The sequence below is a fragment of the Brachyhypopomus gauderio genome, chromosome 9, assembly GCF_052324685.1.
Source record: "Brachyhypopomus gauderio isolate BG-103 chromosome 9, BGAUD_0.2, whole genome shotgun sequence".
Classification (NCBI taxonomy): Eukaryota; Metazoa; Chordata; class Actinopteri; order Gymnotiformes; family Hypopomidae; genus Brachyhypopomus; species Brachyhypopomus gauderio.
This window is the reverse complement of record NC_135219.1, coordinates 15,368,073-15,395,983: the sequence shown is the minus strand read 5'-3', so window position 1 is coordinate 15,395,983 and position 27,911 is coordinate 15,368,073. Positions and strand designations below refer to the sequence as shown.

General features: G+C 49.3%; 2 protein-coding genes across 3 annotated transcripts; one reads left to right on the top strand and one right to left on the bottom strand.

The window, feature by feature from the left end:
• Positions 1-216: 216 nt before the first annotated feature.
• On the bottom strand, positions 217-20,415 carry kifap3a (kinesin-associated protein 3a). The gene is made up of 20 exons (XM_077017542.1): positions 20,236-20,415; positions 19,292-19,423; positions 18,983-19,128; positions 18,750-18,808; positions 18,407-18,548; positions 16,869-16,968; positions 16,210-16,334; positions 15,791-15,889; positions 15,470-15,648; positions 14,299-14,461; positions 10,672-10,772; positions 9,706-9,814; positions 9,503-9,618; positions 9,226-9,394; positions 8,871-8,996; positions 7,497-7,595; positions 7,290-7,375; positions 5,718-5,904; positions 5,443-5,536; positions 217-1,352 (listed from the first exon to the last, which is right to left on the bottom strand). Exons 1-20 carry the CDS (start codon positions 20,265-20,267, stop codon positions 1,241-1,243), a joined length of 2,376 nt encoding a protein of 791 aa, XP_076873657.1. The 5' UTR covers positions 20,268-20,415; the 3' UTR covers positions 217-1,240.
• ntmt2 (N-terminal Xaa-Pro-Lys N-methyltransferase) lies at positions 19,307-27,911 on the top strand. Of its 2 annotated transcripts, XM_077017545.1 has the most exons (7): positions 19,307-19,452; positions 22,397-22,472; positions 22,572-22,681; positions 22,809-22,984; positions 24,728-24,900; positions 26,049-26,301; positions 27,032-27,911. In XM_077017545.1, exons 4-7 carry the CDS (start codon positions 22,810-22,812, stop codon positions 27,286-27,288), a joined length of 858 nt encoding a protein of 285 aa, XP_076873660.1. In that variant the 5' UTR covers positions 19,307-19,452; positions 22,397-22,472; positions 22,572-22,681; position 22,809; the 3' UTR covers positions 27,289-27,911. The 2 variants fall into 2 exon arrangements, with proteins under 2 accessions (XP_076873660.1, XP_076873659.1); XM_077017544.1 differs by lacking the exons at positions 19,307-19,452; positions 22,397-22,472; positions 22,572-22,681 and having other exon boundaries at positions 22,692-22,984.

Genomic DNA, 27,911 nt, shown 5'->3' with positions numbered 1-27,911 from the left:
GCAGCTCTGGGCCCAGTCCTCCGCACACCGAACGTGGACAAGAATCTCAGTGAATCTAGTACAGGGTGGATGACTCCACACACAGTAGAGATACTATGGTGTGATACCAACAGAGATCCTTCCCTAAACACCCAATACTACATTTAGGAATAAAGATGTAACTCAAGATGATCTCTTTAAAACTCGCTAAAAACAAGGCGGCCTGGAGACAAAAAATGAGTTTCTTCATATTTATTTGTATTTAATTAATATTTAGTATTTAACAACAGAAATAAAAAAGGCATCTTCTATAAAACAGCAGTTAAGACTTCAAGCATCAAAGTACGTTTTTGTTAAGAAGTTGAACAGAATGACCATAAATAACACATACTAAACTTTCACTTATTTCCATTTACAAAAACCAACAGCAGCAGCACCACCAATCGTGTGATATAGTGATGGTGAACATCGTGGGCAGTGCTGACCTGCAGGGCCGTGGTTCACTAACACCAGCGTGTGATCGTCCTCTGGTACTACAGCACAATAAAGACGTATGAGGACTCGGGCTGGACTTCTCCAAGGGTCTAGTGCACCTCAAACACACACTTGGTGCAGCCTCTAAAGTTGCGGAGTCAACAATATATCTTGAGTGTTTCAGCATGTTTGTGTATACCAGTGTTGACTGAATTAAGTTCACATGGGAGCATACTGGACTGAGCAGAACTTGTTTGAACTAGAATGTGATTTAACAGTGCACAGAAGGTATCTACTCTTGAGCAGAACCCCATCTGCTTACTGTAGCCTGCCTGCTTTTGGCTCTGCTGTGTCCAAAACCTCCTTACACGTATAACTGGAGGTCTGTTTTAAGACTGCTGTTAGCACATAGTGTGAATCCTCTGAAATAAACTAACTTGCATTGTAGTGTGGCATGCAGTGAGCTAGAGGAAAGATGTTAAAGCACCACCTTTAATGCACTGGACCGCTGAACCCAACCAAACGTGCCAAGAACACAGCCTCCTGTGAACAGCTTCTGAAATAAAGGTGTTGGGGTGCACATATAATTTATTACAGGGTCACTGTGGGCTACAAGACACACTGAAACAGCACTACACATTCGAAAGCAGCCATCGACTAGATAAGAGAAGTGACGAAGTCGTCCCACGCCCGTGTCCGTCTGAGACGGACATCTGAAGCGGAGAAGGGGTGGTGTGAACTGAAGCAGAACGTGGTGGGTTCGTCCGTGAGGCTGAAGGGCGGGACACTACCGCGAGGCTGAGAAGCTGCAGTAGTACTGCTCGTCAGGACGGAAACCGTAGGCTGTCGCAGGCCGCATGGGAACGCCCGCCCCTGGCCCAAACCCATCCGACACCACACTGGAGGAGCAGAATGATGGACAGAAGCATGAGCCAATGGTACAGTAGTACGAGTGTACAGTGGTACAGCTTTAACTTCAACCTTGTGTACAATAGTCATAGGTAAGTACACCATGCAAAGCTGCCTGGTTTATGTAAAACAAACACAGAAACAGTCCCTGGCCAACAATTCCCATTATTAGCAAGAAGTTAAATGTTTACAGATACTTTTAGCAATACTCAGTGGCGGACTTAGCAATTTGGGGGCTCAAGGCGAATTTAGCTAGGGGGCCCATCAACATTAATATGCGAGAAATAAGTCAGCTAGTCAGGGGGCCCCTACAGTGGGCTGCAGTGGGAGGGGCCCAAGGCAGTTGCCTAGCCACGCCTCTATGCAAAGACCACCTCTGGCAATACTAATAGACCAACACTGCAAGTTAGAATTTAAAATCTAAATCTGAGGCAGTGAGAAGTGCCATGTAAACCGTTGCACCACTAGATGGCACCCTAATGTTGCTAAAACTGCCTCACGCAAACCATCATATTTCTTGTGGGTCAGACAGCTAGCTTGTGGCAAATGGGAAACACCAATGAAACTTTCAAAAAGAAACGATGGATGATAAATCAGGCTGCAGAATCCTCTACAATCACACACACACACACACACACACACACACACACACACACACACAAGAATCTGTCCCCAGCTGAGCCAATGGAATACTCCCTTATCATTACAATACTACACTGTGTTGAGACTGCACTAAAACTACCATATTAATACAAATCCACAACAAATGCTGATACATTAGATTTAATGTGATTTAAAAAAGCAAACTGTTGAACACAGTGGTGTTACTAGCATGTGCAGGCAGTCTTGTAACAAGCCCTGAAAGCCTCCGAATGAACCCCTCCACCCTCCACCCTCCAGGCCCTGCTCCACCTCCTCCACCCTCCAGGCCCTGCTCCACCTCCTCCACCCTCCACCCTCCACCTCCTCCACCCTCCAGGCCCTGCTCCACCTCCTCCACCCTCCAGGCCCTGCTCCACCTCCTCCACCCTCCTCCACTGCTATCGCAGCCCCAACACTAGTTGGCCTCTCGCTTCTCTTAAAATATGAGCTGTTTGCTTTGCCCCTAGCAGCTGCCATAGTGGTATGTTGTTCTAAGCCAAAATCACTTCCATGCGATCGTTTCCGCGTGTCACCCCTCCCCCCACCCACCCGACCCTCTCTGGGCTCACAGTATGGGGGGGTGGGGGGGGGGCACTTTAGCTCTTCGGGGTAGAATATGGTGAAAGAGCTTCACTGCGTCCCCTGACAGAGAGATGGTTGTGAGCCAGGAGATGAAAGAGAGTGCTATTACACACCCAGAAACTATAATGAGAGTCAAAGATGGGGAGGTGAAGGCAGTTGGGTCTCGGGTTGGGCCCGGTGAAAGTGCAGACCTCGGATCAGGACCCCCTCCTTGTCAGAGGTACCAGTCATCTCAGGTTGCATGAAGAATGTGGACACAGTACAGTTTCTCTGTGGAGCTGAACAGTATGACTGATGCTTAGGAACAGACGCCGGTATCTGTACGACTCACGTCTCTCCCCCGTAGTCGTTTCGGTTCGCTAGGATAAGGAATTTAACGGTTTTATTTGAAAAATGACTTCCTTCCCTTGCAGAATATAGCAGCTCATTCACGTCTGCCAGGCGACCAAAGTGAACCGTGTTCACATTTTAGGCTTCAGTCAAGAGACAAACGGGGCTTAAGGGGAGAGGAGAGACGTAGACTGCATGACCCACACCAGTCACGGGTCTGGGGACAGGGGACATGGGACAGGGGACATGGGACAGGGGACATGCCCTCGCAGCCAACACAGCTCAGCTTCATCTGCGCATGTTAATGATTCCATCACCATGGAAACATGTAAATCCAGGCAATCTGAGAAGCAGAGGGACTCTGGACGAGACGTCCTCCAGACCAGCAGACCTGCCGGGAGACAAACGTGTCGCGCCACCGAGCCGCTGCCTGCAGACGGGACGAGGTCCAGAGTTTGGGGAGGCACACAGGAAGACAAAAGAGCCCAGTGTTCCCCCAGCAGCCCCAGCGGCAGGGCAGAGGCGAGAGTCTGTTAAACACACGCACTGGGGCCACCAAACAGGAAGCAGACTTTGCCTTCTTTCTGTCTCTCTCTGCCTCTCAAACTCTCTCTCTCTCTCTCCCTCTGTTAGTCTCTCTTCCCCCTCTCCGGTTCTCTCTCCCCCAGTCTCTCTCTCTCCCCCTGTCTCTCTCTCTCTCCCTCCCTGTTCATAGCTGCGGCGGTGCTCTGATCTCTGGCCAGTGTCACTCCACTCCTCTCCTCTCCTGTCCCCTCTCCTGACTCCTGTCCCCTCTCCTGACTCCTGTCCCCTCTCCTGACTCCTGTCCCCTCTCCTGACTCCTGTCCCCTCTCCTGTCCTCTCTCCTGACTCCTGTCCCCTCTCCTGTCCTCTCTCCTGACTCCTGTCCCCTCTCCTGACTCCTGTCCCCTCTCCTGTCCTCTCTCCTGACTCCTGTCCTCTCTCCTGACTCCTGTCCCCTCTCCTGTCCTCTCTCCTGACTCCTGTCCTCTCTCCTGACTCCTGTCCCCTCTCCTGACTCCTGTCCCCTCTCCTGACTCCTGTCCCCTCTCCTGACTCCTGTCCTCTCTCCTGACTCCTGTCCCCTCTCCTGACTCCTGTCCCCTCTCCTGACTCCTGTCCCCTCTCCTGTCTCCTGTTCCCTCTCCTGTCCTCTCTCCTGACTCCTGTCCTCTCTCCTGACTCCTGTCCCCTCTCCTGTCCTCTCTCCTGACTCCTGTCCCCTCTCCTGACTCCTGTCCCCTCTCCTGACTCCTGTCCCCTCTCCTGACTCCTGTCCTCTCTCCTGACTCCTGTCCCCTCTCCTGACTCCTGTCCCCTCTCCTGACTCCTGTCCCCTCTCCTGACTCCTGTCCCCTCTCCTGACTCCTGTCCTCTCTCCTGACTCCTGTCCTCTCTCCTGACTCCTGTCCCCTCTCCTGTCCTCTCTCCTGAATGCTGTGCAGCAAGACTGTTTTGCTGCAACCACTGACAGTCCACTCGAGCCATGATATCTGACCATGATATCTGACCATGATATTTCTCCAGTAGGCATGATATCTGACCATGATATCTGTCCAGCAGGCATGATATCTGACCATGATATCTGTCCAGTAGGCACAAGGCAGACGCAGACTTGGGCCACATCACTGCTGATCCTGGATACTTCTTTGGTTACAGTAACTGATCACGACCCCATTTCACATAATCATCGTAGTGTTTAGATCTTAAATGAGTGAGTGCTGTGATACTCTGATATTTGGATCCTCATACTTTTGTATGCTATGAAAATACCTGGTCTTAAATCAGCATTCCGACACGTGATGTTTAACTACTGCAAATTGAACTATTATGTGTTGTCGTATCACCTGAATGGTCCATTAGGCCCTATTTTAAGTACTAAATGAAGTCATCACAGACTTTTCTAAGGTCTCTTTATTGGTAAACAAGTTGCTAAACGCAGTACATAACCCCTCCCCCACCTGTCTCATGTTCAGAGCCCCCATCTTACACTCATGCTCCGCCCATTTCTCTCTTTACCATCCGGAGACAGCTGCTCACCAACGCGGCCGGCGCAGACTCTGAAGTAGTCGCCCGCCCCGCGAGGTTCCGGGAACACAACCGCATCGGGGGGTCGCACCATAAATCACATCATGTCCAGAACCCAGCGGGCTAGCTGAAGTGGGCACGGGGAGGCCAGAGGGCAGGGCGTGCAACAGGCAGCCATGTTTGTTCTCAAAGCTGAAGCTATTGGCATTGGAGGACTGGTGATGGTGCATGCAGAGGTGTGTGTGTGTGTGTGTGTGTATGTGTGTGTGTGGATGGATATTCTGACACAGCACTTTTGAGGTCTGCCCTGCTAAAAACAACAACACAGACTCGCCAGGATCACAGTTTGCTTCACAGAGGGCCTTGTGAGTATCGAGTGTGTGTATGTGGGCGTGTTCGTGTGTGTGACCCGGATAAAATGAATCACTCTGATCCATGGAGCCAGGTGTCCGCGTCATTTAGAGCTTCTGTGTTTACCTGCTTGGAAAACATGAAGGTCCCACAAAGTCTCCGTTCTGGAAGTCGGTGAAGAACTCCGGACTGATGGCGCTATCAACTGGCATGATCCCTTCTGCAGGGGAAACAGAGGTCACGCTTACAGTGGCATCTCCATCACACAACACCCAAAGCCTAGAGACGAGGCAGGCCTTGTTTTAACTTCACTCCTCCATCTACACTGCCACGACACATGACCGCTCCCCCACTGATGGAGTTGCGTGGCCGGTGTGGCGCCCGGCCGCAGTGTGTCTGACCTGCGGTGCAGAAGAGGTCCGTCTGATGGAGAATGTCTCCTCCCTGCAGGAAGGACTCCCCCTCGTCCCCGTACAGGAAGGGCTCCATATCGTCTATCTGCCGGTTCTCCACCATCTCCAGCCACTGGGAGTTGTGCCAGCGGAACTTCTCGTTCTGGATCTTCCTCCCCCACTCCTCGTCGTACTCCTGCGGAGACGCGGGGCAGAACAACGTTCACACTCCACCACCAGCTCACACCAGCTGTCTGCACAGCCTGACCTCATCCTCCCATCCACTTCCATTAGAAACGCCAGCATGGTTAACGGAGAACTAAAGAAAGGCAGTTCATGCTAACCGTTCCCCACCGTAATGTTTACACTTTGTTAGCAACGTCAGCGTTTATGGGTGAAGTAGTGCTTTATGGGTAATGTAGTGCTTTCGCTAAGAACACAGCTGATCTGGACGTCGCTCACGCCGGCCTGCCAAGCCAAGCAGCAAACATGGTTGCTGTTTTTCCTTCTCTATGGAGCCAGTGGTTGATAAAGCATCTTGCTGAGGCTCCAGACGCGGTTAAGCTCCACTGAGCACCACGCTCCCAGTCCTGCCGATTAATCATCCCGGCCCAACGCCGAGGCCCCTGGGCATGTGCGGCCACCTGAGGCCCAGGCCTTAAACAGGCCCATTGTCGCACGCCAGGCCAGCAGCAGAGCTGACATTTTTTGTCAGGACACGAATTAATCAAATGCTAAGTAGCCTGGCAAGTGCCTCGTTTGGCTTTTTCTTGGCCAGTCACGGCGGAGAATGGGTTTAATGGTCCAGCTAATCAATCTTACCGCAAGGGAGCGTGTGACATTTCTCAGTCAAGTGGATAAAGGTGGACATGAACCAGGGCTCTGAGTGTTTTATAAACAAATTATGTAAAACCTTTAAGCGCACACAGAACAAGTGCTGGAAGATGAATTATTAAGAACCCGGGCTGAAATCCGCAACAGCTGCTCACGGTACGGTTAAGAGAGGGGAGAGTCAATAAAGACCCCAACACCACCCCAGCACAAACCTTAACGAGCTGAGAGAAAGGGGTAACAATGGCACATGCACCAAACATAAAGCAGACCAAACCCCCACACCGATATAAACCCCCACACACAAAACAGGTCACAAAATCTTAAAACTGAGTTTCCGCTGGCCGAGCGAGCAGGTCTGAGTGCGTGTGTGGTACACAGGGGTCTGGGTTCTGCACCCTCTACCTATCTGAGCCTAAGCAGACACCCCCGGACCCTTTGATGTGGCTTCCAGCTTTAATAGCCCTGCCTGATCAGTTGTATGGAACACTTCCTCCACACTCAGAAAGGAACCTGAGATAATAGACACTTAATTACATTACTCTGATGCCTGGGTAGGCTCACTCTCAACGTAGGGAACCACGAGGGATCCAGCAGCCACCATAGCACAGCGCGTCCACCCCCGGAGCCATTCAGACGGGTATATCTAAAGTGTTCTTGACCCTGCAGCTAATCGAGCATCCTGGCTAGGCACGGGGACCGGCTGAAGACCGGTGCGATACGGTAAGTGGTCAGTGAATCGACACCCACAGCGATAATATCCAGCGTGTTGTCGCACACTTTGCGGATTTCGGCGTTCTTGTCGTGCATCAGGTCGATGAGATAAGCAGGAGCCTCTGAAGGTCGGAGTTAAGGTGAAGCACAACGTAGAGTTCATGAGGGTTCATTAAACCGTGGAGACGTAGCAGGTAACTGTAGCAGCACCTGCGTGTTGGTGCCAGGCGGGCTGAAGGATACGGGTCTCCTTTATAATGACATCTCGAGTGGCCTGGTGGAACACCATCTGGTAGAAGACGTAGACGATTTGACACACAAACTCGTCATCCTCCTGCTGGGCTGAGGACACAGAGAGAGTGGAGGCTCAGGCTCGTGGAAGGTGTAGATGGGGTGGTCGTGGAGGGTAGATGGGGTGGTCGTGGAGGGCGTGGATGGGGTGGTCGTGGAAGGTGTGGATGGGGTGGTCGTGGAGGGTAGATGGGGTGGTCGTGGAGGGCGTGGATGGGGTGGTCGTGGAGGGCGTGGATGGGGTGGTCGTGGAAGGCGTAGATGGGGTGGTTGTGGAGGGTAGATAGGGTGGTCGTGGAAGGTGTGGATGGGGTGGTCGTGGAGGGCGTGGATGGGGTGGTCGTGGAGGGCGTGGATGGGGTGGTCGTGGAGTGCGTGGATGGGGTGGTTGTGGAAGGTCTGGATGGGGTGGTCGTGGAGGGCGTGCATGGGGTGGTCGTGGAAGGTCTGGATGGGGTGGTCGTGGAAGGTCTGGATGGGGTGGTCGTGGAAGGTCTGGATGGGGTGGTCGTGGAAGGCGTGGATGGGGTGGTCGTGGATGGGCTGGTCGTGGAAGGCGTGGATGGGGTGGTCGTGGAAGGCATGGATGGGGTGGTCGTGGAAGGTCTGGATGGGGTGGTCGTGGAAGGTCTGGATGGGGTGGTCGTGGAAGGTAGATGGGGTGGTCGTGGAAGGCGTGGATGGGGTGGTCGTGGAAGGTGTGGATGGGGTGGTCGTGGAGGGCGTGGATGGGGTGGTCGTGGAAGGTGTGGATGGGGTGGTCGTGGAAGGTGTGGATGGGGTGGTCGTGGAGGGCGTGGATGGGGTGGTCGTGGAGGGCGTGGATGGGGTGGTCGTGGAGGGCGTGGATGGGGTGGTCGTGGAAGGTGTGGATGGGGTGGTCGTGGAAGGTGTGGATGGGGTGGTCGTGGAAGGTGTAGATGGGGTGGTCGTGGAGGGCGTGGATGGGGTGGTCGTGGAGGGCGTGGATGGGGTGGTCGTGGAGGGCGTGGATGGGGTGGTCGTGGAAGGCGTGGATGGGGTGGTCGTGGAAGGCGTGGATGGGGTGGTCGTGGAGGGCGTGGATGGGGTGGTCGTGGAAGGCGTGGATGGGGTGGTCGTGGAGGGCGTGGATGGGGTGGTCGTGGAGGGCGTGGATGGGGTGGTCGTGGAGGGCGTGGATGGGGTGGTCGTGGAGGGCGTGGATGGGGTGGTCGTGGAGGGCGTGGATGGGGTGGTCGTGGAAGGCGTGGATGGGGTGGTCGTGGAGGGCGTGGATGGGGTGGTCGTGGAGGGCGTGGATGGGGTGGTCGTGGAAGGTGTGGTCGCTCTGTGAAGAACACCTACCGTTAAGCAGCTCGATGAGTGCTGGGATGATGCCGGACTTGGCCAGCAGAACGGCGCAGGAGTCGTCCATAGAGACGGTGCCAATCAAGATCACCACCTCTAGCATCAGGTCGTCCTCTGCCGAGCCTGGAGGTCATAGGTAAAGACTTTATTGGTACTGGTCCAACTTTAGTCACACTGATATACCTGAACTAACTGTCTGACCGAGTTATGATGTGGATAGATATTTTTTCAATAACATCTCATTTCTGAGACTGATATGATATGCCTGTACTCCATCATATATTATTGCTGAACTGAATCTGTACTGATTCCACCAGGAAGCGGGTGATGCTGAGATGTGTGAAGGGGTCACCAGGTTTGAGATGGTCTTTGAGGAAGGGCACGAGGTTGTATTCTTTCAGCACCAGCTCCCAGTCGAGGTCAGGGATGTTGAGGTTGGCCAGAATACCCAGACACTCGATCGCAAACTCCTCCTCCTCCTCACTCTGTCCAACCTGAGACGCCAGATCTCCGACGTAGTCCTGAGCGGACACAGCAGACCACGGCTATCACGTAGCCAACGGAGCTGGGATCGGCTTTGGCGCAAAGCGTCCAGGAATGAGGACGGCTGCTGTGTGCGTCAAACTCACGATGAAGAGGTTCTTGGAGGGGCCGTCGTGTTGGGAGATGTTCCGGATGATCTTCATCACCAGAGGATCCCTCAGCTTCACCGCCCTCTTCATCAGCATCCTCAGACCATTACCTTCTATGAGAAGACACCGGTTGTAGTACGTCTGTAGAACGTACGTGTGTGTGTGTGTATGTGTGTGTGTGTGTGTGTGTGCGTCCTAACCTTCACAAATGAGCTCGGCGTTTCTTTTGTTGGCAGCCAGATTGATGCAGAAGGAGATGAGCTCGGTGTCCATCTTCTCCTCTCCGCAATCAAACATCATCTTCATCACCTAACAATCAAACATCGTCTTCATCACCTGACAATCAGCATGTCAGCCCTTCACACAATTAAACATCTGTGAGAGCTACAATGTCCAGTTGAGTAAGACCTTTGGGGGAACAGGAGCTCCATTTCATCACCCAAAACAATAAATGAAGCTTTTAAATGAAGTTTTAAATGGAGCTCTCCCACCTTTAGATACTTCACAGAAATGGAAAGCAAGGCTGTGTTCACTGAGAGCACGGACATCCAGAGATCGGCTCTATTAAAGCGGCGCCCCCCACAACCACCAGAAGCATCTCCAACATCTCACAGCACTGGCCCCCAAAACACCCTCCACAACCCCCAGGAGTTCAACACAGGCCAACGCAGTGTGTGTACATGTGCGTGTGTGTATGACGCGAGCACTGAGCAGGATGCCCTGCAGGACCAGGAGGAAGGAGGGCACGTGCGTGGGCACACGCGTGGGCACGTGCGTGGGCACGTGCGTGGGCACACGCGGCTCTGGTAGGATCACCTCGCAGAGGCCCCGAAGCCGTAATCACGCGGCTAGACTTACTGGCACCCTATTGGCCAACATGCCTTTGTCCTGTCAGCCAGAGTCGCACGCGACCGTCAGCGCCGCCTGCTCTTTCCACCAAACCTCCTCACCCGTCACTCAGAACCTCTTCTTTCAGGCTAGGTCCTACAATTATAGTCACACTATGTTCCTCTCCCCTGCCTGCCCAGAGAGAGGGAGGTGGAGGGAGCAGGCTGGAGAGGCCCCGGTCACGCGAGACCCGCTGGGGCGCGGAGCCGTCGGTCTGCACCGCAGGGCGTAACGGTCACGTGAGACCCGCTGGGGCGTAATTCAGGCTGAGCTCCTACCTGTGGAATGCAGCCCGTGTAGGCGAACATGGACTTGAAGCGGTCGTCCATGCTGATGTGGTACAAGATGCGCATGGCCAGATGCCTCTGCGTTTCGTCTCCTGAGACACACACACACACACACACACACACACACACACACACACACAGTATAAACGGAATCGAATGCACACACGTCAAACAGTCAAACGTTTTCCACACGCCTCTCTCTGTGCTCAGAGCATGAAAATAAATTTGCCAATCAGAGGAAAAGCTGTAACTCTATAACACTGAAGTAAACTCTGGAGCTCTTGGCAAACATCATTCATGAGATAAAAGACACTGAACCCATGTTACCTTACAGCACTTACAGGAGGCAATGTTTTCAGAGCCCAGAGTGTAGATTTGCATATTTCTTGAGGCCTTGCACATACACTAAGGGCCAGGGTCACAGGAATACTTCCAACTTCATCAGGGAGAGTGAGAGTGAATGAGAGACAGAGAGAGAGAGAGAGAAAGAGGGTATGTGTGAGAGAAAGAGAGAGAGAGAGGGTGTGTGTGTGAGAGAGAGCGCGAGAGAGGGAGAGAGAGCGTGAGAGAGAGTGTGTGTGAGAGGGAGTTCTGGCTGGAGACCCACGTGGATCCTCCAGGCTAGGGCAGGGTTATCTCAGCCTATTGGACCCAGATGTGCTCCCCAAGACCCCAGAAAGAGAAGAACTCCTCCATTTAATTGGCCAAAAAGGAGGACGCATAAATTTTACTGCCATTAATAACTTCAAGCTACGCAGCTCTACCCTGTAAGCAAGAGCAACTGGTCTGGACATGTGCTTCTCATTAGTGAAACATGTACACACACATGCGTACACACACGTGTGCACTCACACCCACACACACTTTATGCTTCACTCTGCAGGTAGGAAGAACATTAGACCGAGGGAATCAGCCCCTGTAAAAATGTCCAGAACCCTACTGGAGTCCTGAAAAGAGTGAGGGAGGAGAAGAGTGAGGGAGGAGAAGAGTGAGGGAGGGGAAGAGTGAGGGAGGAGAAGAGTGAGGGAAGGGAAGAGTGAGGGAGGGGAAGAGTGAGGGAGGGGAAGAGTGAGGGAGGAGAAGAGTGAGGGAGGGGAAGAGTGAGGGAGGGGAAGAGTGAGGGAGGGGAAGAGTGAGGGAGGGGAAGAGTGAGGGAGGAGAAGAGTGAGGGAGGGGAAGAGTGAGGGAGGGGAAGAGTGAGGGAGGGGAAGAGTGAGGGAGGAGAAGAGTGAGGGAGGGGAAGAGTGAGGGAGGAGAAGAGTGAGGGAGGAGAAGAGTGAGGGGAGGAGAAGAGTGAAGGGAGGAGAAGAGTGAGGGAGGAGAAGAGTGAGGGAGGAGAAGAGTGAGGGAAGGGAAGAGTGAGGGAGGAGAAGAGTGAGGGAGGAGAAGAGTGAAACACTGGTAGAACGCCCTGCTGCTGTTTGGGGCGGTTAGTGGAATGACGGCTCTGTAGCTGCAGTGTGGCGAGGCTCCCAGTGGAGGCGAGGAGACCTACACACCCTCCACCCTCTCCTCCACCCACCGGGACTACGCCACAGTGAGGTTGCAAATAAACTGCCAACACGACATACAAGACTTCAAAGCAAAGGGAGTTTTCTGTGGGAGGGGAGTGTGTGTGTATATATATGAGTAGGGGATCTACTGTGGGGTGGGGGTGTCTGTATGGGGTTTACTCTATGATGGGGGTGTCTGTATGGGGTTTACTCCATGGTGGGGGTGTCTGTATGGGGTTTACTCCATGGTGGGGGTGTCTGTATGGGGTTTACTCCATGGTGGGTGGGGGTGTCTGTATGGGGTTTACTCCATGGTGGGGGTGTCTGTATGGGGTTTACTCCATGGTGGGGGTGTCTGTATGGGGTTTACTCCATGGTGGGGGTGTCTGTATGGGGTTTACTCTATGGTGGGGGTGTCTGTAGGGGGTTTACTCTATGGTGGGGGTGTTTGTTTAGGGTTTACTCTATGGTGGGGGTGTCTGTATGGGGTTTACTCCATGGTGGGGATGTCTGTATGGGGTTTACTCCATGGTGGGGATGTCTGCATGGGGTTTACTCCATGGTGGGGGTGTCTGCATGGGGTTTACTCCATGGTGGGGGTGTCTGCATGGGGTTTACTCCATGGTGGGGGTGTCTGCATGGGGTTTACTCCATGGTGGGGGTGTCTGCATGGGGTTTACTCTATGGTGGGGTGTTTGTATGGGGTTTACTCCATGGTGGGGGTGTCTGCATGGGGTTTACTCTATGGTGGGGTGTTTATATGGGGTTTACTGTATGGTAGGGGTGTCAGAGTGGATAAAGGATGTCCTCACACCCAGCTCTGCTATACAGCTGTAGGGCATTGACCTGAAGGGGGCGCTGTGATGTACATCATGAGTGTTAGGGTGACCCTTATCCCCACACTGAGGTGGAACTGCACACTTAATGTACACACACACACACACACACACACACACACACACACACACACACACACACACACACACACACACACACACACACACACACACACACAACAGAGGTTCTGCAGGATAGAGGTGCAGGGTGTGGTGTTCTGGTCATCTTCCTCTCCACAGCCCAGAGATAATATACAGACACTGTGGTGAGGAGGGGTCACGGGTTGACTTTCATCTCAACGGTGGGGTCACGACCCTCAGCGGGGGCTGCTGAGGTAAGGGTCTTCTCACTCCGCCAGACGCACTCAGAGGAGATAAGAGATGAGGGAGGTCCTCTCAGTTAAGCAGACGCAGCAGCCTAGGGTCGGCTCGCACGGGTCACGCACATCTGAACACGCCCGGATTCACACACCCCCCACACGAAGGATTTTATAACAGAGACGATGGTGGATGGAGTTGACATGAGCTTCAGGACGCAGATTAACAATGTTCACTGTGTGAGTGAGAGTGTATGTGCGTGAGTGAGTGTGAGAGTGAGAGTGTGATTGAGAGTCTGTATTTGTGTGTGCAGGTGTGTGAGAGTGTGTGGGTGTGAGAGTGATAGTGTGATTGAGGGTCTGTATGTGTGTGTGTGTGTGTGTGTATGTGTGTGTGAGAGAATGTAAGTGAGGGTCTGTATGTGTGTGTGTGTGTGTGTGAGAGAATGTAAGTGAGGGTCTGTATGTGTGTGTGCGAGTGTGTGTGAGTGAACCCACATATCTCCACAGGCTGCTCAGACCGGATGCCCCTCGTTCTGGAAAAACAACATTTGCTTTAGGAGCGAGTGTGTTATTTTACCAAGTGTATTATATTAATTATGCAGGACACATGACGCTTCCCCCAGGACTGTTCAAAAGATACAGCAGTGGTGCCAAAGGCAAACCACGCCAAGGTTTACAGACCAGTGACCAATCACATGCTGGGCTTCATCTCAGGAAGTGGTTAGCTTAAGAGCTAGAGTCCAGCCAGCCGGCCGGTCAGTCACATTCAGGCTTTTTGATGTACCTTGATGTGAACACTTTTGCAAACCATTACACAATTCTCATCTAACACCACCATCCAAAAGTAGGCACGGCACCAGTTTTACATAAAAAGACAGGAAAGAAATCACACACACACACACACACACACACACACACACACACACACACACACACACACACACACACACACACACACACACAGTGTACCTAGCAGGGCGGTGAGCTTGGGCAGTAGCCCAGCCTGCACCATCTTGGCCCGGAGGCCCGTGTCGAAGGAGAGGTTATGGAGGAGACGCAGGGTGACGGCCAGCAGATCCTCCTGACCACAGGGCACCAGCTTAGCGAGCTTCTCCACCGTGTCTGTTTCAGCCTACGGCACACACACACAAACACACACACATTAAGAACAAGCACCAAAAGGCTAGTACCACACAAGTGCATGTTAGTGTGTTTGTGTGTGTGTATATGTTGTCCAAAAGGTGACTGACCAAAAAAAAATGGAATGAAATTGCTGGAACACACACAACGCACACAGAAGCAAAGCCTTGGTCCAGGTGTAAATAGGCGAACCAGGCGGGCGTGAGCAGATCTTAATGCGTCCCAGCAGGTGTGTGGCGCAGCAGGGCCAGTGAGTGGGCGGTACAGGGGTCCTGTCGCCCGGCCTCTGTCGCCCGGCCTCTGCCGCCCGGCCTCTGCCTGCCTTGTTAACACATACGTGGGTCACTGCAGCTGCACCCTCTCCCCCTTCAGCCACAACCCCAGAGAGTCGGTGAAATCGGAGTCCCACGCCAGCCGGGACCCAGACCCACGCCAGCCGGGACCCAGACCCACGCCAGCCGGGACCCAGACCCACGCCAGCCGGGACCCAGACCCACGCCAGCCGGGACCCAGACCCATGCCAGCCGGGGCCCGCCCGCCCACACCAGCGGTTTTCAAGGCAGGCCTTCTGTTTCCGCACTACCACGGCCACAGCACGGGGCTGACGGGGAATGCCACCACGCTGAGAATCAGCAGGCAAAAATGCATGAGCTCTGTCTGCAGGTCTGTCAGCAGCACGCCACGCATTCTTAGACTACGACCTCTTGCCCTTATCTCCGCTATCTCAGCATCCTTCAGCGAAGCTTTATCAAAGCCAAGTGATCCTGAGCAGAGCAGAGAGTGGACAGGACCACGCCAGTGCTGGTGAGGTTCTGGAAGGACATGCCAGTGGACCAGGAGCAAAGCTGCCGTGATCCCGGGGATCTCCAGTGGCCTTTAAAAAGGCCTTAATGTCTCTGTGGGATCTGTGGCCAAAGCTGGTCTGTGAAGAGACTCCTTCATGCCAACGTATTCATTGCAGTAACTTAATTAGGATGTAAAGAGTCTGTCTAACCCTCACCATGTCGTTCTTGTTTTCCAGGAAGATGCTGAGCTTCTTGAGGAAGGAGACCACCAGCACCAAGAGTTCCTCGTTGTCGCGCTCCAGGGTCTTCACCAGAAGGTGCACGATGTTCTTGTTCCTCATCTTCAGTTCGGTGCGCGTGTCCTCAGACAGGTTCAGCAGTAGGTACAACACCACTGGCAGACACACCACAACAGGGTAACTCACTCTCGTGCAGCCCACAGAGGTCAAGCAAACAGGAACAGCCCTTAAAATAACAATACATCAGCCAACAATCGCAGACACCATGCACCGTGTGCAGGTGCCCGAGCGCTTTACCCAGTAGAAGTTGCTCCTGTTTTCCCAGCAGGCCCTGGTACTTCTTCAGGGCCTTCTCATACTCCTTCTTCAGGTTCTGGTTCTCCGGGTCTTCCTCCCGTTTGACGTGTCAAGGATGTTTCATGTGACTTATTTAATAAACTCTCTTATAATAAAGGGAAGACGGTGAGTGCGAGGTGCACCTGCTTTTACTGACCAACTTAATCTTGAATTTGCATTTTTCACCCGATTTTATATTCTCCCCCCACAACGTGATGACAGTGTCTGTTATTATCTCATCCAGAAACTAGGATTCCACTGGAAGCTGAATCAAAGAACCTCTCCCCCCTTTGACCACTGACCTGACTCAGACACGTGACCTCTCCGTGACACCCCAACTCCCTTTGACCTCTGACCAACTGGCCGATCGAGAAGGATATCAGCCCTCTTCTTCTTCTGAAGCTCCTCCTGCCAAAGGTCGTACCTCTTCAGCTCGTGCTCCATGACGTTCATGCACAGAGCTCCGATCTTGTAGTGGGTGATGAGTCCATGGAACTGGATGAAGCTGGGGCAGGGGGGTAAAAAGCACTCACGTTTGCCCCAGCGAGACCAGGACCGTGAACGTCCATGCCAGAATAAAGCCTGCACTAGGGTGGAACAGCGTCCCGCACCGAGACTATGATGGATGTCCACCAATTTCCATTTTACAGTCCAGCAGAGACACGCAGAGCAGGGACAGAGCCAAGAGTAGCGAGTGGACGTCACGGTCAGCTACGCAAACCACTACTCACACCGGTCCTGACAGTGGACGACATGCTGTATTATCATGACTTATGATGAAACTATTATTTCAAAAAATGAAAACAAGTCTCCGTGTTGTTAATGTGCCCCCAGTATTTAGACTAGAGACAGAAAAAGAGATAGAAAATAAGAGAGACAGAAAGGAGAAATGAGAGAGAGAGCCAGGAGAAATAAGACAGAGAAGAAATAAGAAAGACAAAAAGAAGAAACGAGAGAGAGAGAGAGAGAGAGGGAGAGAGAGAGAGAGAGAGAGAGAGAGAGAGACCAACAGACAGAAAGAGCTGTAGTCAGGTCATACCTGGAGAAACAGAAGAAGATGTAGATGATCGTGGTTGCCAGGTCCACGCTCTGCTTCCAGTCCTCCCTCAGCACTCTGGCCAGAGCTCCCAGCACAGTCTCTGTGGAGCAGCACCCACAGATCAGCATTTAATGTTCACGTGAGGTGGTACTTTTGGCACACGAGTTGTTGTAAATACCCAGAAACACTGTTGGGCACTACATGTTCTCTTCTAGCAGACAAAAACTTCATCACCAGCAGAAAGAATCCTGCTGAAGGAAAAGCTTGACCTCTACACTCACCGTTGTTAAAAGAACTAACCTTGGTGAACAGCACATTCAGCATTTCAACTAGTAACCTCAGCCCCTCACACACCAGCAGGCCTGACACTCAAAGACACTGCACTTCTCTTTATAAGACCACATTATAACAGCTTTATTGCCTTTGAAGCCGTCAAAAGCAACGAGTAGACAGTTAAGTCTGCCTTTCATGTCCACTGCAAGGTCTCCTGAGCACAACAAGCCTCTTTGAAAAACTTACACGATCTAGTACTACCATGAATGTCCAAAAGGCAAGCTGCCTGCCCACTGAGCTGGAAGATAAGACCAGCAAGCCAGACTCGGACAACCTGAAAGGACAGCTCAATGAGACAGCCTGAAAGGACATCCTGACAGGACAGTCTAAAAAGACAGCCCGACAGGACAGCCAAAAAGGGAACTAAATTGACTTTTTAAACTAAAAAGACGCATGTGGCAAAGTTGTGTTGTGAGGCGTGAGAGACAGGGCAGTGAAGCTGGAGCTTTTGGAGGAGTGTGAGCTGATCAGGACGGAAGAGATGCAAGACGGGTTCAAGCAACATCCCTGGGGATGGGGGGGGGGGGGGGGGGGGTCAGTCAAGGAAATGAGAAGCCACACATGCCCAGAGGGTCTGGGGAGCCAGGGGCCACTGGGAAGAGAGAGGAGGAGAGGTCACGTCTCCTGTGACGCGAGGAACGAGACTTCCTCCTGAAGCAGAGGTTGGAGCTTCACTACAGCATGCGCCCCCAGGGCCTCCTCTTACCCCGCAACCCCACCAGGTCTCCTCTACAGTGTTATTACTGTTCCTAAGTGTAGTAACATTAATGAATTTTGACAGCTTTACAGAGGACCTAATTTATTGCGACAGGACCGATGTACGACACACGTGTTGCTTTGAGGGGCATCAGTGATGTTGTAATGCACAAAGAGAACATGGTTGGGAAACACTCCATGAAAACGAATAGTCTCTGTGCACCCACATGAAAGTAGTGCACAGGGTTTACAGTGCACGCTTGCTTGATCAAGACTAATGTAGCTTGATTTTGACTGGCAGGGCTGTTTTTTTAACAGCTTGGAAGAGTCATTCATGTTCAGATTACCAACTTTTATAAAAACATCACAAGCTTTTCTAATGCAAAGAACTAAATGGCTCTTAAAAGTCTCAAGCAAAATAAATTTTATAATAAAATGTTAGGCAACTTAAACCAGAATGAACTCATGTTTAACCTACAAGTCTGCTTCCTAAATCCTGAACTCTGTACCGTTCTGCAGCAACTCCTCCAGGTTGTCAGGGTTACGGGCCAGATGCAGGATCAGGGTGGCTCCACGGATCTTCTCTGGTACGTCCTCGTACAGCAGCTCCACGTAGTCGTCTATGTTGTTAATGTTGGCCTCCTCGTCCAGCTGCAACAGCACAACGCCATGGTTCAGTGGCTTAGTGCACCATCAGGGGTGCCTGTCCACCAATCCAATGTGAATATGTTTGATCTCTACTGTCCATCATCACATAACTCAAGCTTGGTTCAAAAACATCTGACACAACATGCATAAGGAGAAAACACATCAGCGACGTGAAACGGGGCACGAGCCCACCAGCCACCGTACCTCCATCCCCTCGAAGGGAGCCGGATCTCTGGGTTTGATCTGCTTCTTCTCCCTCTTCTCTGTAGGGGTAAGTGAGTTAGCAACACATGAAGACACACATGCCCCAAAGGGTCCGGGGAGTCGCAGACTACATATGGATTTCTGCTCGTGTTAACCACCATCCCTTAAGTAAACGCCCCTCCCATCGTCTTAGCAGCGGTGAGGTGAAGAGCTGCGTCCAGCGGGTCTCGTACCTGTAGGGGACCTGCGGTTCTGCAGGTAGAAGAGGAGCTGCTCCACCTCTGGAAGCTTGGAAGGTGAAATGAGCCTGCATTCCTCCACCACCTTCCTCGCTAACGACCCAATGTCCGTGTTAGCATTAAGGCTTTTCAGACGAATACTGGGGAGAGGGGGGGGGGGGGGGGGGGGGGGGTTATAAAGGGTTATAAAGTGTTTACACAGGACAGCCAATAACACAAATCAACAGAAGCACAGCCCTATTGGCAGCAGGCTATTTGTGAATGTTTAATGCTGATGAAGACTAAAGGACATGCTACACTCACAGTTTTTGACAGGACTTCCGTTCACCAAGCATTGGGTCCCCCAGTTCCCCCAGAATGGTTGCTTCCACTTCATACTGGACTACAAGGGCCTTCTCGGTAGGATGGACATCTATACTGCCCGCCTTGACCTTCCTGAAGATCATAAACAAAACCCGAACAAGGTTTGCATTCAACCAGCTGTAACAAGGTGGAATGAATAGTTAAATAATAGAGCTGGATTTTCTTTTTGGTGGTGTCAACTTTGTCATTTATTCTCAGCATAAATGTGATGAGTGAGGAATCACATATAACTTTTCCACACGATGCTATATTTGACATTAGACATAAGTACATACATGCAAAACAGTGCCAAAACGATAAATGCAATCACGCAACAGAACACAAACCTATTAATAAACAACAATTAAACAATCACACATCAACACAAACAGGCACAGTGCAGAACTAGCTAGTTTGATTATTTTATTTTATTTTCCTTTTTTAAGAATCAACATCCAAATCTAACATTTTAAGTCTGGTCTTGGTTTTTTGATAACAGGTCAGAGAGAAAGACACACACGCTTTTACGAGAATGACGTAATATATTAGAGGTAAATGAATGACGTAATATATTAGAGATTAAATGAATGACGTAATATATTAGAGGTAAATTAATGACGTCATATAAGAGCGCTAAATGAATGACGTAATATATTAGCGCTAAATGAATGACTCATTTCTGCTGTCTAAAGTAGCTAGATAGCTAGCTAACCAGCACCAAACCAGACCCTTGGTTATTGAGCACGACACTTTTATACCCCCAGTACTGCCCCCATTTATTACGTCTGCCACAGCTTTCGACTGAGCACATTTGTAGGAAACGCTTGCTAGTAAGCTTCATGGCGAGCTAACTGGCTAACCCCAACCAGCATAATATGAAGAGAAACAGCAAATAACAGACTCACCTTTTTAAAAACCTTACGTCGTCTGATTGCATGTTTTCGTTCGCATGGACCGGGGGCTACGTAACGATAGTTTTAGGTGTGAGTTGTTGACCTGGCTAATTTTCTGAACCGTTCATCTTTTTCTGTTGCCCTGACAAATGTTGATGTTTATGTTGCCAGGGTGGAACCATTTTCCCGTCATGCAAAGCAGCAAAATAGTGCCGCCATGTTTCATCGCCACCTGTAGGCGGGGAGGCTTGACTGAACTCAGCCCTTTCGACATATGATCTAGTGGCAGATTTAAAACACCAGCTATTTAATAACATTATATTATATTGTAACATAATGATATTTAATAAGATAATAATACTCAGATTGAGAGGAATGTTAAATGTGAGAAGGGTTCAAACAAGTTCACATCTTGTAGCTATATTAAAAATGGGAAAATTTAATTTGTTGTTTTTCTATCACATCTGTCTTATAACATTAATGTATTTTGTAACAAGATCTCAATAACGATGGATATTATTTCTCTGTTCACGTGTCATATCTTTAATGCACGAGAATTTGAATCCTTCTAAACTGAGTCTCTAAGTGTTTTGTTTGAAGAATGAAATGAGGTTAAACTCATAATTTGTCTTAGTTATTCTGAAAGGAGTATCTAATTTCCTAGGAGATTCTCACTTCCACTGGCTAGTGCAACTCTCCTCTGGTTGCTCCAGGCAGGCTGGTTTGGTATGCAGAATGTCACATGACCACTAACCATCAATTTTCAGGGCAGACTGCTGGTATTTGGGCTGAAATGTCAAAGCCTGATTGGTCATATGGGGCGATACTCATCTGACCAACAGGAGCTGAGACAACAAAAACTGAGAACATGGAAATATTTTCATTCAAAACAGCAGCGTGCCACTGGAAGGTTTAATGACCATGTTTGGATGATGTGAGTGTATAAGCTGTAATAGATCTCTAGTGTTTCTGTTGAAGCTTTGGTGTTCTTTAGTCTTAGGATAAGAGAAATCTCAAATAGATGCGAACCAGATTCCCAGATTTGCATTCCTATTGTAAGCAGACACTTAAATCAATTTATAAATCAATAAATCTGCAGTACAGATCAATGACTAGATCATAGCCAAGATTTGGAACACTGGCCATCTTATTTTGCTAAACCACAATATTTTTGCATATGCTACATGTTTCGATGCAACAAAACATCAGAGTGCTAATTCATTCATGATGAAAGCACAAGTCACTGGTACTCCCACAAGCCCTAGCTGCTGACAGTAATAGCCACTACAGCACAAATGTCAAAGTCAAGGCCCGCGGGCCAGGTCCGGCCCGTGAATTGATTATCTATGGCCCCATGGATGATATTTAATTACTATTAGAACCGGCCCGCAGGCCACAGCCGCCCGATGGTGTTTTGCATGCACAAACACTACATTCCCCACAATGCAACGGTAGCCCGCGAAGTCACTGCAGCACGCACAAGCGGCGAGGGTCTGCGTGGCAAAAATGACATAATCGCTGTGGCTCCGCCCGTGCGCGAGGGCGTCGCACGCTGTCGATTCGCGAGGTTGTGCACCTCTCGAATTTTGTAACTGCGCACCAGTTAAACTTAATTAAGTTAAATATTTATACAGCTATTCGAAATTATTCGAAATAATTCGCTTTTTAAATCACATTATTTAATGGTGGTTTATTTTCAAAACACCCAATCTTAACGTCTTCACGTTCTCATGTTTCGTCCTGGAATTACAAGAGGCTCGTATTTGTTAATGTAATACAAGAGAACTGTTCAGACAGATATTTGTTGTGAAATGAAGCAGTTACAATTTCAAGCATTTTCAAGTACTTTAGCCTAAATTCCAGCACTTTTCAAACCTTTATTACTTTATTCATTTAATGTACAGGACATGTTTTCTTTGAAGGAAGTTTGTTTTTATCTGTTTGCTTGTTGAAAAATGTTTTCACTTGAAATTACTGACAGATCCATAAGAAAATATTGCTTTATTCATTTAAACATTAAATAATATACACTGTGTTAAGTCTTGGTTCAATAGGCTATGTGCAATCATTTCAATATGTTTTAATAAACATTGAACCAGTCCGGCCCTCGGCTTGTAGCAAATTTGGTTTTTTGGCCCTCGGTGTATTTGACTTTGACGTCCCTGCACTACAGGAAGCGCCCGTGTCTGCTGTGGCTGGAAGGTGTGGTGCCCTTATGAGCGTGATGGCATGTGAAGGACGACATGCAGGTCTGGATGTGTGGGGGAGTGTGGGGGAGTGTGGGGCGGAGGGGTCAGCAGTGCTGCCTGCTTTGTGCTTCTCTTCACCAGCCCTCTGTGTGTCCTCAGCCTGGAGCGGAGAGCAGCTGACCTGGATAATCCACTGCAGGTCTCAACCATTCTCAGCTGATCAGTTACGACCAGGCCTCCCATACAGATATAGCAGCACTGAGTGAAATGTAGGCACTCTTCCCAAGGTCTTACACACTGTGTGTAAACACACACACACACCGCATATGAACAGAAGCTTTACACCTTCACGGACGTTTCACAGCTTTTTAACAAAGACAAATTCTGGCAATTCAGAATGTCCGAATCAATGTCCATCGTGGAGTTTGGCAGGACACACCAGGCTTTCCGAGAGAGGTGGGCGAACACGGACCACGATCTGTGCCGGCACAGCATGTCCTTTGACCTGCACAACATCTTGCGGCAGGAGTTCTTCGCCAGCTACCTGTACATGCTTGAGCAGATCCCCCTCGGTAAGCACTGGGTCTCAGGATCACTGCCCCCCCCACCTCCCTTGACCAGATCCCCCTCGGTAAGCACTGGATCTCAGGATCACTGTACTGTAACGACCTTGGTAGGGACAGGGTTCCGGCTGGGTCTCAAGATCACTCTGGTGTAATGACTGGAAGTATTAACTGTCATTTGCAGTCCCAGTTTTTGGGACCATATTCAGGACACCTGCTTCACCACACAGATTTAACTCATCCAGGCACATGTGCCAGATTTGATTAAAAGATCTGGACAAAGATGGGCTCCAGTGCAAAAATTCGCTAATCTCTAGTGTGAAGTAAACATGAGTGCATGTATTTGTTCCTTAATAGATAAGACAGCTGGTCGTCTGGGACATGGCTATTTAAATAATTGCTTGTTTCCAGCAACCAGTGTGTTTGATGCATTTGTAGTTCTATAAGAATTATTATGCTTGGCAAAGAGAGTAAATATTTAACATTTTTTCATCAACGCTGAGGTGAAAACCTCGACATTTGTGGGGCAGTAGAAGTTTTGCTGATTATTGCCTTCTGACCAAGACTGTAGCTGTTAAACAGGTGCAACAAAATTCCCCCACTCAAAACCAATTTACAAGGACATTATGATAACAGCATATGTGCGTACGACCGCATAATATGAACTTTGACTTTGATATACAACTTCAACTCTAAAGTGCAAAGCAAATGCTGTTTTGTATTTGGAATTATTGTTTGTATTTGGAAGGAATTTAGAAATGTTTGGATTCAGTATTTTGTATTCTCAAAGGGAAAAGAACAATTGATTCTGGCAGATTCAAGCCACACACATGTTGAACACACCATAACAAAGAAGCATCTGATATTTTTAGTTTAAAGGCAGATTTCCTTTTAGATGAAACAATAACAGCTGGTTTGCTTGAGCGTTCCTCATTGCACTTGGTAGTTCTGCCTCTGACCCAAAGGCTAAGACCAGGTAGGTCCAGACGATTTAAAAAAGGAAACAAAATAAACCAATCAGAAGGACTCACTCGGCCTCGTCTCCCTGGTGTCTCTGTGCTGTGGTGCTATTTCTGTGCTCCACAACCATATTCATTTCAGTAATTCCCCTGGTGCATAATGCCAGTCTGGACTCCAGCGCCAGTCTGGTCTCCAGTGCCAGTATGGTCTCCAGTACCAGTCTGGTCTCCAGTCCTAGTCTGGTCTCCAGGACTTCTGAGACTCCTCGCCAGCTCGTGCTGCATCTGAGTGGAGGCATGCTCCCCTGCTCACTCCTTTACCCTGTCCTTGCCCACAGTGCTGAATCAACACCTTCAATGTGGTATCAAACCATAGAGTGCTCATCTGTGAATGGCTGGACTGGCAGAACGGCAGAATTGAGGTCTTCCCAGTTTTCTGCTGATGGAGATAATGTTACCCTGGTGTTTAGGATGTGTTGAAGATAACGCTCCACAAACATCCTTCTCTCGTGGTCACACTGGAACAGGCTGCTTTATACCTTGTGTCCACTGTAAGTCCTATAAGATCAGAATCAGATCAAAGAATGGAGCGCATGCCATCAACCCTCAGCAAAGCCCCATCACCTCAGACATCTTCCAATCAAACACCTTCTCGTTTATGGTTTGGTGTGACTTGCTGTATCTCTCTTTAGACTGTGAGGAGTTAGCTACAGAATAGTGATTCCACATTGTACAGCCCTGAGAGGCCGTTAACAGCGTCATGACTTCTGTCTGTGCTCTCATGTCTCCACAGTGAAGCTGTACGCCATGACCTGTGCAAGCGTGAAGGGGGAGAAACAGTTCTACCACAGAGCACAGAACTTCTACAAAGACGTGCCAGCGTCAGAGGAGGGCATGATGGGAGATTTTGTGGAACTCTCAGAACTGGACCTGGAGAGCTCCAGACAGTTCTTGAAAAAATGTGTGGTATGATATTTACTGATTCTTCACAGCCATTACTTACACAGTAGTATTTTGACAGTATTTCAAATATAATAGTTGAATTAATCTGGGTCGGTATAACACTGGCATAAATATCAGACCAATGCACATAAATATGGACAAAAATGCTCAGAGCAATACTCAGATTTAGCAATAACATCTATACTATATATACAAGTATACATTATACTAAAGTATACTGAATTTATACTCACTTACTGAAATGCTCTATGAGCTAGATTTATTTTACTTTGTACATATGCATAACAGCTGCTTCCCAGGGATGTGGGTGGGGTTAGTCAGTCAGCCGCTCTGTTACTGGTGTTGGACTTCATAGTGTCCAGTTGTGTCTATAAAACTCTTATTGACTAACCCCAGAATTCCCACAGCACATTCACTAACCCCAGAATTCCCACAGCACATTCACTAACCCCAGAATTCCTACAGTCACTAATGCGACAATCCTCATAGCACGTTCACTAATCCCACAGTTCCCAAGTCCCTGCACATGCTCCCGGATGGGCCTGGTCGTGGTGATACTAAGGCTTTCTGTGCATGGACCAGAAATAACACTGAACACACATGCATCGTCTTTCCCATGTAGTGCCACAGAGTTATAGCTACGTCACATGAGAGGTGAACTGATTATGTTGGAGTTCTCTCAGAGCACAATGATACCTCACCTGTGTCATTCAGTAACTCACACTATACAACGTAAGACAAAGGATCCAGTTCTTTAACCTCTGCTTGTGTTATTTGGTTTATATAAGCCCCTAAAGATGCTGCTACACAAGGGGAAAAAAGAAAGAGGAGACACTGTAGGGATGTACCAAAGAATTTCAATGCCATGTATCTGATCAGATAACCCATGTTCACGTGACCAACCTTCACGTGAGCCCTCTTCTCATCTGACATATTTGATGTCATGTTATGAGGACAGATAGCTCCTTATAATATAACTAGGCTCTAGTTGTCCAATTGTCCCATGTTTAGCTGAGTTTCTGAAGCATCATCACTGGGCTTTAATAGCCATGCATTTTCTAGCCCTTACTATCAAACTCATGTTCCACTCAGTGTGGTATATACTACAGTGTGACAGTACATGTATGTGCTCACGTCTGGGATCATGCCAGGGTCCAGGGAAGGCCGGTACCAGGCGAGCTCTGGACTGTGGCTGTGGGATTGGACGGGTTTCTAAAGGAGTCCTGTTCCCCGTCTTCCAAACCTTGGAGATGCTGGACATGATGGAGAACTTCATTCTTCACGCACACGAGTGCTATTTGGGTGACTGTGCCGACCGTGTGGAGTCCTACTACGTCTACAACTTGCAGGACTTCACACCTCCCCCCAAAAGATACGACGTTGTGTGGATGCAGTGGGTAGCATGTGAGTATCCAAACGTGTGGGCTACGTGTGCGTTCCACGTGTGTATTCTGACTACATTAGGATGTGTGTGTTTGCCTACGTGTGCGTTCTATGTGTGTATTCTGACTACATTAGGATGTGTGTGCTTGTCTACGTGTGCGTTCTATGTGTGTATTCTAACTACATTTAGATGTGTGTGTTTGTCTACGTCTGCGTTCTATGTGTGTATTCTGACTACATTAGGATGTGTGTGTTTGTTTACGTCTGTGTTCTATGTGTGTATTCTGACTACATTAGGATGTGTGTGTTTGTTTACGTCTGTGTTCTATGTGTGTATTCTGACTACATTAGGATGTGTGTGTTTGTCTGCGTCTGCGTTCTGTGTGTGTATTCTGACTACATTAGGATGTGTTTTATTCATTTGTTTTATTCATTTTTATTAATGCTGCACTATGTGTGGATGCAGCTTGTTGTGTTTTGTATTGTCAGTACAGTTTTATTCACCTTCAACATATATAGGCAGCTAATACAAACAAAACATAGAATCTACAAATCTATAAACACACTATAAAATAGCAAACCAAACATATTAAAGTCTATGAACAGTATGTGTTTCTTATGAGTTATTAGTAATGGAAAAATAAATTAAATAAATGGAATCAGATGGATGAAATGCTATTACATTATATCTTCATGCACCTTCCTGCGCTGGTCTCCTCCTGGTCCTGTCCTGGTCCTGTGCTGTCCTCAGGTCACCTGACAGACAAAGACCTGATGGAGTTCCTGAGACGTGCTCAGGCAGGCTTGAGGCCCAGTGGGGTCATCGTCCTGAAGGACAACATGGCGCGTCAGGGCTGCAGGCTGGACCCCGTCGACAGCAGCGTCATCCGCCACCTGGACATCATGAGGAGCATCATTGAGACCGCAGGCCTCACCATCCTGGAGGTGCAGAAGCAGGAGGGTTTCCCAGAGAGCATCATGCCCGTGTGGATGATCTCCATGCGCTGAGACCGGGTTCTGCCCCATCTGTGATGGGCCTGGTGTCCTCAAACGCAGTGCGGTGAGATGACAGCGAGGGAATCATCTACCAGCTCCTTCAAACATCTTGATTTTATGGCCACTGTGGCTTGGGAAGATTCACCCCAGTCCCAACGTTGAAACAGTTCAATTCAAAATAATTTAATTTAGTGTAAGATTGCTTTTGTTTGAGATCAAGGACATAGGGACAGAAATGTTGTAACATGAAGTAAGATTATGAAATATTCAAGGGAGTGGTAGTAATTTTTACTTCATTGCAATGTTTTTATGTGTTTGGGATACAGGGATTTTAGCTTTCTTTAAAATACACAACAATTTATACCAAACTTAAAAACTGTATTTTGGGTTTTACTCCCAGCAGAAGAAATGTCACACGTGTGATTGTTGCCATGTTCTTGGACTACTCTAGAATACCCTGATGCATTTTTGTCACCTGAATAAGAAATAAATGTACCATTTATAATTTTATTTGTATATTTGGTAAACAAATTTGCATCATATTTCTTTCATTTTTCTATTCATTTGTGTCGAATGGAGATAGATGCCAGTTCCACTGCATTTATTTTCAGTTTTCAGAGGCCTGTGTATTTGAG